This window comes from Oryctolagus cuniculus, chromosome 12, assembly GCF_964237555.1.
Source record: "Oryctolagus cuniculus chromosome 12, mOryCun1.1, whole genome shotgun sequence".
In the NCBI taxonomy this organism is placed as follows: Eukaryota; Metazoa; Chordata; class Mammalia; order Lagomorpha; family Leporidae; genus Oryctolagus; species Oryctolagus cuniculus.
Genome location: NC_091443.1, coordinates 110,845,475 through 110,860,568, shown reverse-complemented (window position 1 = coordinate 110,860,568; position 15,094 = coordinate 110,845,475). Strand labels below are relative to the sequence as shown.

The following is a 15,094-nucleotide window of genomic DNA, read 5'->3' as shown; positions in this document are numbered from 1 at the left end:
TGTCCAGGCAGGCTGGATCGAGGGACACCAAGACAAAGCAGCCACCCTGGACACAGCCTCAGGGAGGATGCCTTACAGGACAGCGAGGCTCACGTCCACCCTCCCTCTCCCTCAGCCTGGCCCCGGAGGGACGAGTCAGCCCACCCATACCACTGCAGGAGAGGGTGGGCCAGCGGGTCCAGCTTGTCCATCTGCTTCTTGATCTCCAGATACGAGCCCTGCAATACAAGGGCCCCGAGATGATGTCCTGGGCGAGTGGGAGGCGCCTGCCTTCTGCAGTCTGACCCTCAGGGCCCAGGGCAAGGCAGACACCAAAGACCACACAGGGGAAAGAGGCGTTGGGGTTCCCAGCCCCCAGGCTGCCCCAGTCAAGTTAGGAAGTCTCCTAAGTAACTAAACGTGAAAACGAAGACGCTGACAAAACTATACACAGGTGGGCGTCCGGCACCTTATGCAATTTTCACAGCCCTGCAAGTATACCACAGATCAACACAACCACGGTCCCAGAAAGACCAGGCTGAGGGGCTGTGGTCAACTCTGCAGGAAGCAGGCATGCTAGGTGCTGACGTGCACTACTATGCAGCCACCTGTCACCCTGAGTACAAACGAATGTCTGATCATGCAGGGATCACACAGGGACAGAGCTGGGGAAGGCAGGGGAGGGACAGCCTTGGGTCAAAGGGTGATCCCTGCTCCATGTGGCTGCCCCACCCCTAGAAAGACAGAAGACGCATGCCCTGGGTCTAGTTCCTTATCTCCAAGCTCCTCTTCACCCTAACAACCTCACTTCTCTAATTCCCTAAGAAGTACGGGAAAACATTAAATACAAACAACTGTGAAGGAATTAACGGCAAAGGTAAGGACTGAGGCAGGCAGGAGTGAAGGGAGTAACGGGCGGGCGTTGCAGCACAGGCAGCTAAGCTGCTGCAAGGGACGCTGCATCCCGTACTGGGGTGCCACTTGGAACCCTAGATACTCTGCTTCCAATCCAGCTTCCTGGTAATGCTCCTAGGAGCCAGCAGGTGAAGGATCAAGTGCTTGGGCCGCCGTCACCCACATGGGAGACCTGGGTGGCGTTCTGGGCTCCTGGCTCTGGCCTGGCCCAGCTCTGGTTGTGGGCACTTGTGGAGGTGGAAGACTGAGCTCCTCCCTCTGCCTTTCAAGTAGATGAAAGTAAAGAAAAATCAATAAAGAGGAGCACCTGCTAACAGACAGAACAAGAATTGGGAAGGGTCAAGAGGAACACTAAGCAAAGTCCAGGGGCTCGAAGCAGGCCCTCTGAATCTCCCTATTCACATGAGTTACAAGCAAACAGGTCCACAGAGCAAGGGGACAGACGGGCAGAGTACCTGCGTCATCTCCCGGATGGACATCACGCTGTCCAGAGCTTTCTGAAGTCGCTCGTAATTCTTCTTCTGCGAGGAGTCAGCGGGAAGAGAACAGACAGATGAAGGAAAGTGGGGGAGAGTAAGACATGCGGAAGAGGGCCAGACATGCAGAAGCCTACACCCACGCAGACGCAGACGGGGCAGCAGGTCCCACAGGACAGTTCTCTCTGACCAGGGAAGAGCAAGTGGCCTAACTTCCTGGAGCATTAGCGCCCTGTTTGCAAATGAAAACAGCAACTCCTCCCCCCCCAGCATGAGCTCGTGAACAGCCCAGTGCAGTGCCGGACCAGCGCTGACAGCAAAGGGAAGCACCATGCGAGGGGCTTGCGAAGGCTTATTCTTTGCACCGTCTGGACAGGCCACAGGATGCCCAACCATGTGGTCAGGCGTTATTTCTGGTGTGTCCGTGAGTGTGTACTGTCTGGGGTCAGTCCTGGAGTCAGGATCCCTGCAAACGGCAGGGCGCGCTCCCCATCTCCTGAACACTGCCCTGAACCAAGAGGCTGGCCCCACTGCTCGTGTGCCCTCCTGGTCCCTAGCAACCTCTAGGCACAGGAAGGAATGCCTCACGACAAACCCACCTCTCTCTGGGAAACTCAAGCACATTACTTCACACACACGGTCTCTCCTTCTTTCAACAACCCACGTTTGCAGATGAGGAAATCGAAGCTGAGAAAGGTGGACAGAGTTGCCTAATGCCATTCAACTCAGCAGCAGCAGGACCTCGGACGCATTCCAGGTTATGCACGCCAGCAAAACAGCCCATGGCCCCCATTATCTCTCACCATTTTATTCCTTGGCCCTGACTTTCTTCCCAAGCAACTATACCTTGGGGTTAAAGGCCAGAGTCTTGGGATCAGTGGGGTCCACCACAGAGGGGTAAGGCTCAAAGATGATGCTCTTCCTGGGGGACTCCAAAGCTGCCCTGCACATAGCCACCAGCAGGTCCACCACCTGTGGGGAGCAGACGGGGAGGGCAGCACGTGACCACTCTCGGATCTGGCAATCACACAGTGTCCGGCGCTTCGCCCTGCTGTTCTTTTTAAAGGGAGATGCCTGTGGCCTTTTATTAGAAAATACAAGATTATAAAAATTCAAGAAACACCTAATGATTAAAGATCACTCCTGCCCCCAAACACATCCTCCTCACTGGTGAGTGCTAAGTCTGATGTCTTTGCCATGGAGACAGCTATTCTCTCCATGGGCAATCTTACTACACACACTGCTGTGTTCGTCACAGATCTCCTACCTGTAAACAATGAGTGCCTAGTCTTTTCAGGGCGCCCTGACTGAAGAGGCCTATTTTTGTTTTCCAAACAAACTATGGCCAGCAAGCTTACCCAGGGAAGCGACTGTACAGGCCGAACTCTGACGAGTGGCATCGCTGGGCCCCTGCCCTTCTTGAGCCCAATCCACAGCCGGGGCGCCCTATTTCGTACCTCTGCTCCTGTGGCCACCTCCTCTGCAGCTCCAGACATGACGCCCAGCGTGTAGAAGGAGAAGACACACAGCTCCCGAGTGCAGACAGCTGGCTAAACGGACACATTAGACAGACAGATGGTGGGCGTGTGGGCTGTGCAGTAAGCAGGTGTGGGGAGACAGGGCCAATCCTGACCTTGCACAACTGCAGAACAGAAGATGAACTGGGAGATTACCTGGGACCCCCTCTCCCAGGAGAACACCATCCCAAAGCCAAGCCTGAATTCACACGCCTCACTGCTCCACGTGGGAGCTAACTCTGCCTCTGCACGGACACTTCTGCGGCTTCCTGTGCACTCAGATGAGTTCCACACTGCTCGTGCTGCTCCTCCACACCGAGCATACAGGCCTTGCAGCCCTGGATGGCAGTGTCTTATCTAGTCACCTTGGCCAGTGTTTAATCCCTATGCTTAAATGCTGCATGGGGGCTAAATCCTCAAAAGTATCCTCCTATCTTTGTCTCTCCAGAGACCTGCCAAGATCTGCTGTTTCCTGAGAAACACTGCTTGCAGACTCTCGGGCAGGAGGGACAGACCCAGGAAGGCGGCCACGGGCAGGCGCACCTTGAGCATGGAGCCGTTCTGGAAGACGTGCTGCTCGTCGCACACCACGCAGTACTCGTTCAGCGTTGGGATCCTCTGCTCCGCGTACTTCATGATCTGCCAGAGAACACAGCCCGCATCTCTGGCAAGTGCACGCGCAGACCCAGGAAGGAACTGGAAATCCTTCTCCAGCTGCTGCCTCTCCCCTGCCCTGTCTACTCTTGGACCCTGCGTTAAGCGTGATGGCCGGACTGCAGAGGTGGTGTAGGCAGTCAAAGACCAGCCTGGTGCATGAGTTAGAAGAGCTGGGTTAGCATCCTACCTCTACTACTTGGCATCAGATACCAGATACTTCAAAAGGTACAAGGAAAATGAAATCAAGAGTTTATTTTGGAACCGACTTTTAAAATGCGTGCACACAGTCTTCAAAAAGCTCAGAGGGGTGGAGTTGTGGCACAGCAGGTTAAGCCACCAGTTGGGATGTCAGAGTCCCCAACAGAGTGCCAGTTCAAGCCCTGGCACCTCTACCTCTGATCCAGCTTTATGCTAATGCAACCTGGGGGGCAGTAGAAGATGGCTTAAGCGCTTGGGTCCTTGTCACCCATCCGGAAGACAAGGATGGATTCCTGGCTCATGGCTTTCGCCTGGCCCAAGTCTGACTGTTGTAGGCATTTGGGGAGTGAACCAGCAGATGGACGCTCACTCGCTCTCTCTCTTTCAAGTAGATGAAAATGAATTTCAAAAAAAGCTCATAGATAATATATATTATAAAAAACTATGATAGATCTCAAATGTTTTGTGCCACAATAAGTTTTTTTGTTTTTGGTAGTGATCCATTCATTTGAGGCAGAGTTACAGAAAGAAGAGGAGAGACAGAGAACTTCTATCCCCAAATGGCCCCAATGGCCAGAGATGGGCTGATTCAAAGCCAGGAGCTTCTTCCAGGTCTCCCATGTGAATACAGTGCTTGGGCCATCCTCCATTGCCTTCCCAGGTGTCGCTCCCCCTCTTCGTGGAGGAACGACACAGGACCCTGCGCTGTTCTTTCGTCTGCTCGGCCCTCCCCGGGTTTGCTGCTGGTTCTTCCCGGGTTGGCTACTATCCCTTCCACCTCCGTGGAAGGGCAGTTCCCCCTGGCCACATTCCCCACTTCCGCAGGGGAGCGGCACTCCGCCGGCCGGCTTTCTCGGGGGCTGCACAGGTGTTCCTTCAGCTAGATGTTCCCCTTAGATGTTCCCCTTAGATGTTCCCAGTGCGTGCCGTCTCTCTCCTCCTTTATAGTCCGCCTCTGCCAGTCCCAACTCGGCTGCCCACACGCCGAGTACGCTGCTCTCCTCCAATCAGGAGCAAGTCCTACAGTTTATTGGTTGAACTGGAGGCAGCTGTGCAGAAGCTGTTTACTTCTCTCCCAGCGCCATATTGTGGGAGAGCAGATGCATAGAATAAGTCTTAATTCCAGTAACTCAGTCTAGTCCGGATTGCTCCCCACACCAGGCCATCAGCAGGGCACCAGATCAGAAGTGGAGCAGCCAGGACACAAACCAGTGCCCACATGGGATGTTAGCTCTGCAGGCGGAGGCTTAACCTACTACGCCACAGCATTAGCCCCACAAAATAAACTTCTTCTAATTTCATTTTTCCAATCACAGGTTTTTTTATAGCTTTTTAATTAATTTATTTAAAAAGCTGAGTGACAGAAAGGTCTTTCACTGATTGGTTCACTCCCCAAATGGCCCCAACAGGCCAGGCTGGGTCAGACCAAAACCAGGAGCCCTGAAACTTCCTCTGGGTCTCCCACGTGAGTGGCAGCAGCCCAGCACTTGGACCATCTGCTGCTGCTTTCCCAGGCGCATTAGCAGGGAGCTGGACTGAAGTGGAGCAGCCAAGACTTAAACCGGTCCTCATATGAGATGCGCTTAATGTCTGTGCCACAGTGCAGGCCATGGCACCTGAGTCTTAAAACACAGACAAGAAGGGTCACTGAGGGACAGCTGTTTGGTACAGCAGCTATGATGCCACTCAGAACGCCCACATCTCATGTTCCAGCCCCTACTCCACTTTAGATCCAGCTTCCTGCTGATGCACACCCTAGGAGGCAGCAGGAGATGGCTCAAGTACCTGGCTCCTTGTCACCCTCCAGGGACACTCAGAATGAGCCCCAGGCTCTGGCCTTTGGCCTGGCCCAGCACTGACCATTGCGGTAATTTGAGGAGTAAACAGCGGATGTGAGATGTCTGTCTCTCTGCCTTTACAATAAGTAAAATAAATCTTTAAGAAAAAAACTGAGAAGCTGGGAGACAGATGTTAGGGGATCTGGTGGGTGGGACTGAGTGAAGAGCTGATTACCTGCACGAGAAATCCGTACTCCAGCGTGGGAATGTTCTTGCAGTGACCACTGACCTGGTGAGAGTGCAAGGACAATCCGTGAAGCTCCTGCGAGGCGGGCCCGGTCCCCTAGACAGCACTCCCTCACGCTGAGCCCCCAGGTTCTCCTGAAGCAGCTCGGCCCTGCCTGCGCAGATCAGGCTGAGTGACTGCAAAGCTGGAGACCTTCACGCTCGTGCCATTCTGGAGAGGTGCTCACCTGTCCTTGACCCTCTGCAGAGTAGAGGGGCTGGGTTGTGACCACCCAGTCCTAACCATCCTAGTAAGACACACGTGCCTCCTCCAGGAGTGCCAACCTCCAGACTCCGCTTCCCGGCCAGCTACAGAGATGCTCGCCAGACAGTCTAGACTAAGTCTGCAGCCACAAGAACTGTCCCATCCTACCACAGGTGGCGTGTGCCCAGGTCTGCTTTCTCATGCCTGGACAACTACACTGAGGCTGGCCAACCCCTCCCCATTTTCAGCAGCTAAACTCTCACATTTCCACTCCCACCCCCACGCCCAAGTCAAACCCTCCCCAGCCCATGTACCAAAGGAGAGGTCCGCGCTGGGGGAGGGAGGCCCACGTGCTGGGGGCACAGGAGACCTGCCTGGGGGCTGGGAGGGTAGCCGAACACCTCCACTTTGGGGTTCTTCATGGTGCAGGAGATGGAGCGGTTCATGAGGCGCCCAACCCGAAGCTCTGGCACACCCAGCTTGCCCTTCAGCACGGAGTCCTGTATGATAGGGAAGCTGGGGGACCTGAGGGGGGACAGGAAGAAGGACCGAGATGCTAGGAGGCACCTGGAGAAAGGTGAGGCCCGGGCCCAAAGTTCCAAGTCAAAGACGAATGCACCCCTCCAGATCTTAAACACTGTCTAAACAGGGAGATCACGTGTGTGAAATGACTGCGTGTTCTTCAGCTAGGGACACGGAGGGCAGGCAGGGCCCCAGTCACCATGGCAGGCAGAGAGGGGCTGATGGCTTGGAGCAGGTGCCAGTTTCACGTACTCTGTGGGTGTGTCGGTGAGATTAAGTGCTGTCTGACTGCCAAAGACGGCTTGTGGGGACCTATAAACCAGAGCTTCTGCCTGCCTTTGGGAAGATTAGAAGACCTTGGGGTGGAGGGGAGGATAGAGACTTGGGGTCAAAGAGCAGAACCATAACTACTCCTGGAACCTATGTAATAAACCAGTGCGCCCTGTGTACTAGCCACGGAGCTAGTGCGTGTTCTCAACTCTGCTCCCTGCAGATGGCAGCAAGGACGGGAGCCAAGAAAGACTGGGAAGACCAACCTACTTTTCCCCAGACGCAACACGCCGGCAGTGAGTGCCAGGCGAAGAAGGAAGTGTGGCCGCTGGGTCAGGAATGGGGGGCGAGGGACCCAAGGGGGACAGTGCCGTGTGAGTGGTGTTACCAAAGAGAATCTAGTGTGAGGACAGAAAGATTCGGGAGCACTTACTTGGGGATGGGTGAGAAGATGCTGAGGCCAGCTCGGAACTTCTTGATGGTGCCACTCGCCTTGAACCAACTGTGCCTCTTCTCCTGCTGGGTCTTCAGGAAATCGTTGCTCAGATGCTTCCACTGCTGGGATGTGAACATGCCCAGGATCCTGCGGGACCAGGAGAACGGGCTCAGGCACGAGCGGGCAGAGGAGCAGCAACCACGGAGCGGGCAGCTCAGGCAGAATCAGACCCAGGGACTGCGAGGCTAGCTGGGCCGGGGCTGTGTGAAGACCTCCTGGATAGGACCTCAGGGCAGGGGGACGCCTTGCAGCCCTCTGCCCTGCGAACAGTGAAGATGAGGTCTACGGCACTCACACTGCCAGGCAAAAAATTCATCCCCAAATTCATGGTCTTGCCCCTGCCAGATCTGTCGGTCCCTCCTGTGAGCTGACCAGGCCTGTCTGGCACTGCTGCAGGCTGTCACTCCACACCCGCACGTCCTCCAAGCTCCTCTCTTCCTACCGGACCGAGGAAGCCAACGGGGAGCAGCTCCCCGCAGAACCCAGGTCCGCTTCCAGCCTTCTCTGGGGACAAGGCTCCTGTTAGAGAGCAGGTTCCTTGTGCTCCAGGCTCAGCCCTTTCTTGCCTCTGCAGGGACGTGGAGCTCTCGCTAACCCCCTTTCCTGTCAGTCCTTTCCAAAATTCTACACAAAATTTCACCTCCTGCACCTCGGTCCAGCCCCCTGCCCCGCTTCCCCTCTACCTCGCCCAAGCCTCTCCTGGCACACCTACTGCTTCCACCTGTGGCTCACCACTCATTCTTCACCTTTCTGTCCTCTGGCTTCCACTTGGAGCGCAAACCCAGCAGAAACTGCCAGGCCTCCTCTTCCTGTCTCCCCTGGCCTCTGGCCCTCCTCGCTGGGGACCATCGCTGATCCTCAAGGACACCCCTCCCTGTCGAAGCCTCACTATTTCTCTTCTTGTGCTTACGTTCTGGCCTCCTGGATTCGGGGGTGGGAGGTGTGGTGGGTGATGGTGGTGGTACAAAGGGTCTTCTGTCCTCAACCCTATTTCTTCTTCACTCTCTCATGCGCTCCTATTTTACTGGTTGCAATTCCCAGCCACCACTGATGCATGTCTTCAACCTAATCTCTCCCGAGAGCACCCAGACAACAAATGTTCAGAGTATCCACTCGCATATCCTGTTACTTTAGACAACACGTCTAAAACGGAGCCAATTATCCTCATTCCACAAACCCACCCATCCTCCATGCCTGTTGAAATTGGTGGCATCACAATCGACCCAGACATCCAGGCTGGCAACGTAGTAATTATTTTCCACTATTCCTAATGGCTAGACTCAATAACCCCAAACAAGACTGTAAGTATCACTGATTCTATACCTCACAAATCTAACTCACCTCTCACCTCCATTCACTTCAGTCTGGTCCCTCATCATCTCATGCCTAGGCTATGAGCTCTGGTCTTTTGACTCATCCCCTCCTACCCAATTTGTACAAATGGTTTTTCTAAACCCAAATCTGGGACAGACACTGTGGTGCAGCTAGAGCAGGCATCACGGTGCAGCAGGCTAAGCCACTGCTCGAGGCACCCACATCCGACATCGGAGTGCCAGTTCGAGTCTCGGCACCTCCGATTCCAACCCAGCTTCTTGCTAATGCACACCCTGGGAGGCAGCAGAGGATGGCTCGAGTTCTCGGGCTCCTCCCTCTCACGGGAAACCCATGTGGAGCTCCTGGCTTCTGCAGTCAGCCTGGCCCGGCCTGGCTGTCACAGGCATTTGGGGGAGTAAAGCAGCAGACGGAACCTCTCTGTCTCTCTTCCACTCCTGTTCTGCCTTTCAAGTAGATAAAAAATGCATATTACTCTAAAAAATTAAACTAAATTTCACCGTATCTTTTCTTTGCTTATAATCCTTCAATCATTCCAAACCCAAGATCCTCTCTGGCTGAGCCTCTCCCTGCTTCTCTGGCTTTGGTTCTGACCACTCTTGCCCCCATTTTCTTTTTAAAGATTTTGTTTATTTATTTGAGAGGTAGATTTACAGACAATGCAAAGAAGAGACAGAGAGAAGGGTCTTCCATCTGCTGGTTCACTCCCCAAATGGTTGCAATGGCCAGGGCTGAGCTAATCCAAAGCCAGGAGCTTCTTCCCGGTCTCCCACGTGGGTGCAGGGGCCCAAGGACTTGGGCCAACCTCTACTGCTTTCCCAGGCCACAGCAGAGAGCTGGATCAGAAAAGGAGCAGCTGGCACTAAACCGGCGCCCATATGAGATGCTGACACGACAGGAAGACAACTAACCTACTGTGCCACAGCACTGGCCCCCTGCCCGCATTTTGTAAGCAAGATTTGGCTACCTGGAGCTCCTACACACGCACTCTGTCAGCCGAGGCTCCTGAGACTGAGTCTGTCTACACACTCATCCGCCCTTGGAAACCATGCATCACCTCGCCTGCTCTCTTCCCTTCACAGTCCTCCACCTGCCGTGGAACCCAGCACTCCTTCCTCTGTGTTCTTCCCAAACCTCACAGACAACTGCACTACAACACACACCCACCGGGCTCCATCTGGAGCTGCACTGGGGGCAGAGACCGGCCTTCACTTTTTACTTTGCACACCACACACGGAGCCTAGTGCCCACACATTCAATCACTTGCCTCTGTTGGGGCCCAGCGAGCCCCTCTCTGAGGAAACGTGAATCGCCTGACTCCGCCTCCCCTTCCCCCAGGAAGGCTCAAGGTCTGACTCCCAAGCCCTACAGTCTCCCCTCCATAAGGCCGTAAACTGCAGTCCTCACATTTATTTTAGCTTTTCCTGGGCGTGGCTCAGAGACATCTGTGGGAAGAAACCTCCCACCCATGGTTCTGCCTGTCTGTCCACACACATCTGTCCTCCCTCATTCATCCATGCCACAAACAACCAGAGTTCTTACTTTTTCAACTGAAGACCCAGCCCAAACCCTTCCTTATTCGATGGCTGGAAAACCTCAATCGATGGCTCTGCAAAGAGAAGAGAAAGTTCCAAGTACATACACACCTCTGTCTTCCCAAGTCCAATGCCGCAGTTCAGTGGAACAGCTTCCTTAGATCGAGAACAGTGGCTGTGAGGTACTCCTCACACTAAGAGGTGGAGGAGGGGAATGGCTGAGGCAAGGCAGATTCGGAAAGCTGTCTGCCAATTGCAAACTCTCTCAGCAGGAAGCTGAGAGCAGAGAGAGGACTAAATGGTGTCTGGGGACAGAGAAAACAATTTCACAAAGAGGCAGGCATTCAGCAGGTGGAGGTAACTACACACAGACGCCACAGACAGGAGACTCAACAGCCCCTACCAATGGCCGGCAGAGTGAGTCCAAAGACCCTGTTCCTACTTTTTCTCCACCTCAGTTAACTTAGGATTTTGGATTAGATCACACTCAGAGAGCACCACTTGTCTTCACCTGGTCCATCAAGGTACTGGGAAAGGGAGAATCGCAGCCTCAATACAATGGGTTCTGTCCGGAGGACCTTCCAGGCCGTAGAGACTTCCTCCTAGAATACAGGAAGTAGTCCCCAGTTTACAACAGAGAGGAATGGACCTGAAGCTTCCCCCAGATGACACACGTGTGCGCGTGTGACACTTCACGCCACTATGATGGTCTAGGACACACAGACGGAGGGTATGTGCTCCAAAAACAGCACCCGGGGACGAGACTCCTGGCCTGCATCTCCCACCCACGGGTCCAGTGGGCCACGCTGCCAAGGGCCAGCAGCACTTACATCGAGGAAGCTGGCGTTGATGTGGAGGTCAATGTCCACGTCATCGATGGTCCCATATTCTCTACAGAGGCAGAGGGGCCACGTGAGAGTCATGCAGGGAGGAAGAAAGCACCAGAGACTGAGACGGAGGCAGGGGCAGAGCTCGGCCCTGGGACGCGGGACAGGGGAGGGTGGAAGGCAGCTCTGTGTCCGGGGTCCCAGCTGCAGCTGCAGGCAGCTTACCCAAGAGCAGGCCCTTCTCCAGGCCAGGGGCCCTCCTACCTCTGGTGCACAAGGACGAAAGCCCTGCATCTAATTTTGCCCCTCCCCGTGTGGCTGAGCTGAGAGCATTCTTTCTCAAAAGCTCCTGTCCGACCTCCCCCTCCCCTGAATTCTTCCTCACAAGCAGCGTAACCCTGCCAACAGCCCCTGAACCTGCTAGACCACTACCCTACAGCCCACCCACCCCAGCCTGGGAGGGAGGGGCTGCTCTCCACCTTCTCCGGTAGTGAGACCCTCTCCCAGTTTTGAATACACCTGTGCTGGCTGTGAGTTTGTGGTCTGCCTCTTCTTTACCTTGTTTTGCCTCTTCGTTTTTGGTCTTACGTCGTTACAACCTCAATGTGAAATTATCGGCCTACAGAAGTCTAGGATAGGAAAGTGGCCTCAATTCCCTCCTTGCTCCTGTCTGCCAAGCTGAAGTATTGCAACCAAATTCTATCACTGAGTTCCTAACTTCTCCTTCCAGGACACAAGGAAACATGCAGAGAGCAGCGGGCTGTCACCTGATGGACACCGAGTTCTCACTGTAGAGCTCCTTCACGGCTTCAATGTCTGCATCCAGCTGCGGGTGTCGGTACAGGTCAGCTGCACAGCTCCCCTGGGATGGCAGAATTGGTAGAGAACAGAGAGGAGACGAAGATTCAAAGAATGGGAAGAGACAAACCAGAACAGGAGAAATGCAAAAGCAGCAATACGGGGAGGTGAGAGCCACTTCTAGGAAGGGTTCTGTGTGGGGGCGCCCTGGTGAGGAGTCCACCACAGACAAGCCTCACTCCCGCTACCTGAGCAGACCACGGTGGCCTTGGCGCGGCCGTTCTCCCACTCAGGGTCCTGATGAGGACGCTCAGGGACACGTCCTATGAGAACTCGCATCACGTGCTAACTCAGACTGGGCCTCCACTGGGGCACTTCCGCTCAGGCCTGAGCCACACAGAGCGACGCTGTTACATGATCCCTCACTAAGCAATCTTTGGAGAGGTGGCCCCAATAAACAAAAGGAGGAGCCACAAGACCATGACTCTAATCAAGAACTCGAGGGCAGCTTCCACGTAGAGGACGAGATTCACTCTGGGCCAGGCCTTAGCTGACCACACCAAGGCTCCACCTCGTCTCGGCTCTGCTCTAGAACCGCCCAGACGGCGGCACACACAGCCTCACCTGAACTCCATAGAGAAACTCTTCTGACTCATTGTCGCCCTCCGAGTCGTCATCATTCCAGAACTGGCCTTTGATGTCCTAGTGATGAGAGTTAAGGACAGTCTGTCGGGCACCTGTCACCCCCCAGGATGGGGTGGGGTCAAACAAGCTCCCACAGAGGATGGGTAAAGGTCTTGGGATAGACTGACGAGGCCATACTCCCTGCAGACCCCTTCACTGCCACCTTGGGCGTTTCAATCTCCTGACCCCGCCCAGGCGCACGGCAGAACTGCGGGCGGACTCCTTAGGCCTTCCTGTGGAGCCGAGGCTCTGGCAGCCAGCAGGGAAGGATGCCGGAGACCTCCCTGTGCAGGGTCATTCTAAGCGCCTCTGGGCTCTGGTACACGCTGCCTCTGCCAGGACCGTCACCTACGAAGGCTTCCACGTACACCCTGCTTCTCTTGTCTCACCACAACTCTTCCCCTTCCTTCAAGAAAGCCCATGAGCCCAGGGCCCACCCCTGAAGCAATACTGTTCCCATGCCTCTTCCTCCTTTCACTTCAAATGGCCACACTACCTCTCCAAGGGTAGAAGGCAAAATGCCAGGAAAAAACTTGGTTCTCACCATTGGGTCAGTGGGTCACACACACTCCCAGGTCAGTGCTCGGCAGCACCCCTCCATGCCACCAGTCGAAGCCAGGCCAACAAGATGGGCATTTAGGAAGCCACAGAGCGGGACGAGGCGTGATGTTAGGGGCAACTGGAGATCTGGAGATGGCGGGCTATGTGGCTGAGTGTAACAAATCACTGTCCTGTGGAGAGTAGACAACATCTGGTTTCTTCACAGCCGGGTGGTGTCCACACAGGCTCTCACAGTGATGCACACACTTCTACTACAGCCACACACATCACAGCTGGGTGGTGTCCACACAGGCTCTCACAGTGATGCACACACTTCTACTACAGCCACACACATCACAGCTGGGTGGTGTCCACACAGGCTCTCACGGTGATGCACACACTTCTACTACAGCCACACACATCACAGCAGGGTGATGTCCACACAGGCTCTCACGGTGATGCACACACTTCTACTACAGCCACACACATCACAGCCGGGTGATGTCCACACAGGCTCTCACAGTGATGCACACACTTCTACTACAGTCACACACATCACAGCTGGGTGGTGTTCACACAGGCTCTCACGGTGATGCACACACTTCTACTACAGCCACACACATCACAGCCGGGTGATGTCCACACAGGCTCTCACAGTGATGCACACACTTCTACTACAGCCACACACATCACAGCAGGGTGATGTCCACACAGGCTCTCACAGTGATGCACACACTTCTACTACAGTCACACACATCACAGCCGGGTGATGTCCACACAGGCTCTCACAGTGATGCACACACTTCTACTACAGCCACACACATCACAGCAGGGTGATGTCCACACAGGCTCTCACAGTGATGCACACACTTCTACTACAGCCACACACATCACAGCTTGGTGGTGTCCACACAGGCTCTCACAGTGATGTACACACTTCTACTACACAGTCACACACATCACAGCTTGGTGGTGTCCACACAGGCTCTCACAGTGATGCACACACTTCTACTACAGTCACACACATCACAGCTGCGTGGTGTCCACACAGGCTCTCACAGTGATGCACACACTTCTACTACACAGTCACACACATCACAGCTGGGTGGTGTTCACACAGGCTCTCACAGTGATGCACACACTTTTACTACACAGTCACACACACACATCACAGCAGGGTGGTGTTCACACAGTGATGCATACACTTTTACTACACAATATACACATCATAGCTGGGTTATGTCCACACAGGCACAATGATGGTTTCACTTTTACTACACAATCACACACGTCACAGCTGGGCGGTGTCCACACAGGCACACACAGTGATAAATATACTTTTACTACAGTCACACACATCACAGCTGGGTGATGTCCACACAGGCTCTCACAGTGATGCACACACTTCTACTACAGTCACACACATCATAGCTGGGTGTGTCCACACAGGCACTCACAATATTGGATTCACTTATCTACACAGTCACACACATCACAGTTGGTTGGCATATATCCAGGCACACAAAGTGATGCACATGCTTTCCTATAGTCACATACCTCGTAGCCAGGCAGTGTACACTCAGGCACTCACCATGATGCACACACTTTTACCACACTCACACATTTCATAGCTGGGTGGGTGTCACTCACAAGGATGCAAACACTTCTACTACAGTTACTCACATCATATCTGGGTGATATACACATAGACACAATGATGCACACACTTTTACTACAGTTACACACATCACTGCTGGGTGGTGTACACACAGGCACTCACCATGATGCACACACTTTCACTACACTCACACATTTCATAGCTGGGTGGTGTCCACACAGGCTCTCACAGTGATGCACACACTTCTACTACAGAGTTACAAACACCACAGCTGTGCTATGCACACACAGGCACAATGCTGAATACACTTTACAATACAGTTACACACATAGTAGCTGGGTGGGGTACACACAGGCACACACAACTTTGGGTTCACTCTTCTACACAGCTATATGGATGCTGGTACGTAAAGAGACATACTTGCATGCACTATATCACACCTGCACATGCAGTTCTTTAACG

General features: G+C 54.1%; 1 protein-coding gene across 22 annotated transcripts in view; it reads right to left on the bottom strand.

The window, feature by feature from the left end:
- PARP6 (poly(ADP-ribose) polymerase family member 6) overlaps window positions 1-15,094 on the bottom strand; it is a 29,801-nt gene that overhangs the window by 11,604 nt on the left and 3,103 nt on the right. For 13 of the 22 annotated variants that reach the window (XR_011381117.1, XR_011381116.1, XR_011381115.1 and 10 more), the window contains 14 exons: window positions 13,019-13,205; window positions 12,415-12,492; window positions 11,760-11,854; window positions 10,996-11,056; window positions 10,677-10,767; window positions 10,173-10,239; window positions 7,236-7,385; window positions 6,325-6,535; window positions 5,756-5,809; window positions 3,431-3,526; window positions 2,828-2,920; window positions 2,217-2,342; window positions 1,350-1,415; window positions 151-218 (listed from right to left, as the gene is read on the bottom strand). Coding sequence is in view for 18 of the 22 variants with exons in the window: in XM_070054719.1 (XP_069910820.1) it covers window positions 151-218; window positions 1,350-1,415; window positions 2,217-2,342; window positions 2,828-2,920; window positions 3,431-3,526; window positions 5,756-5,809; window positions 6,325-6,535; window positions 7,236-7,385; window positions 10,173-10,239; window positions 10,677-10,767; window positions 10,996-11,056; window positions 11,760-11,854; window positions 12,415-12,492; window positions 13,019-13,021 (1,259 nt within the window). In the remaining 4 variants the exon portion in view is untranslated. The remainder of the gene's footprint in view (window positions 1-150; window positions 219-1,349; window positions 1,416-2,216; window positions 2,343-2,827; window positions 2,921-3,430; window positions 3,527-5,755; window positions 5,810-6,324; window positions 6,536-7,235; window positions 7,386-10,172; window positions 10,240-10,676; window positions 10,768-10,995; window positions 11,057-11,759; window positions 11,855-12,414; window positions 12,493-13,018; window positions 13,206-15,094) is intronic. The other 9 variants (XM_051821781.2, XM_051821782.2, XM_070054724.1 and 6 more) reach the window with 1 other exon arrangement.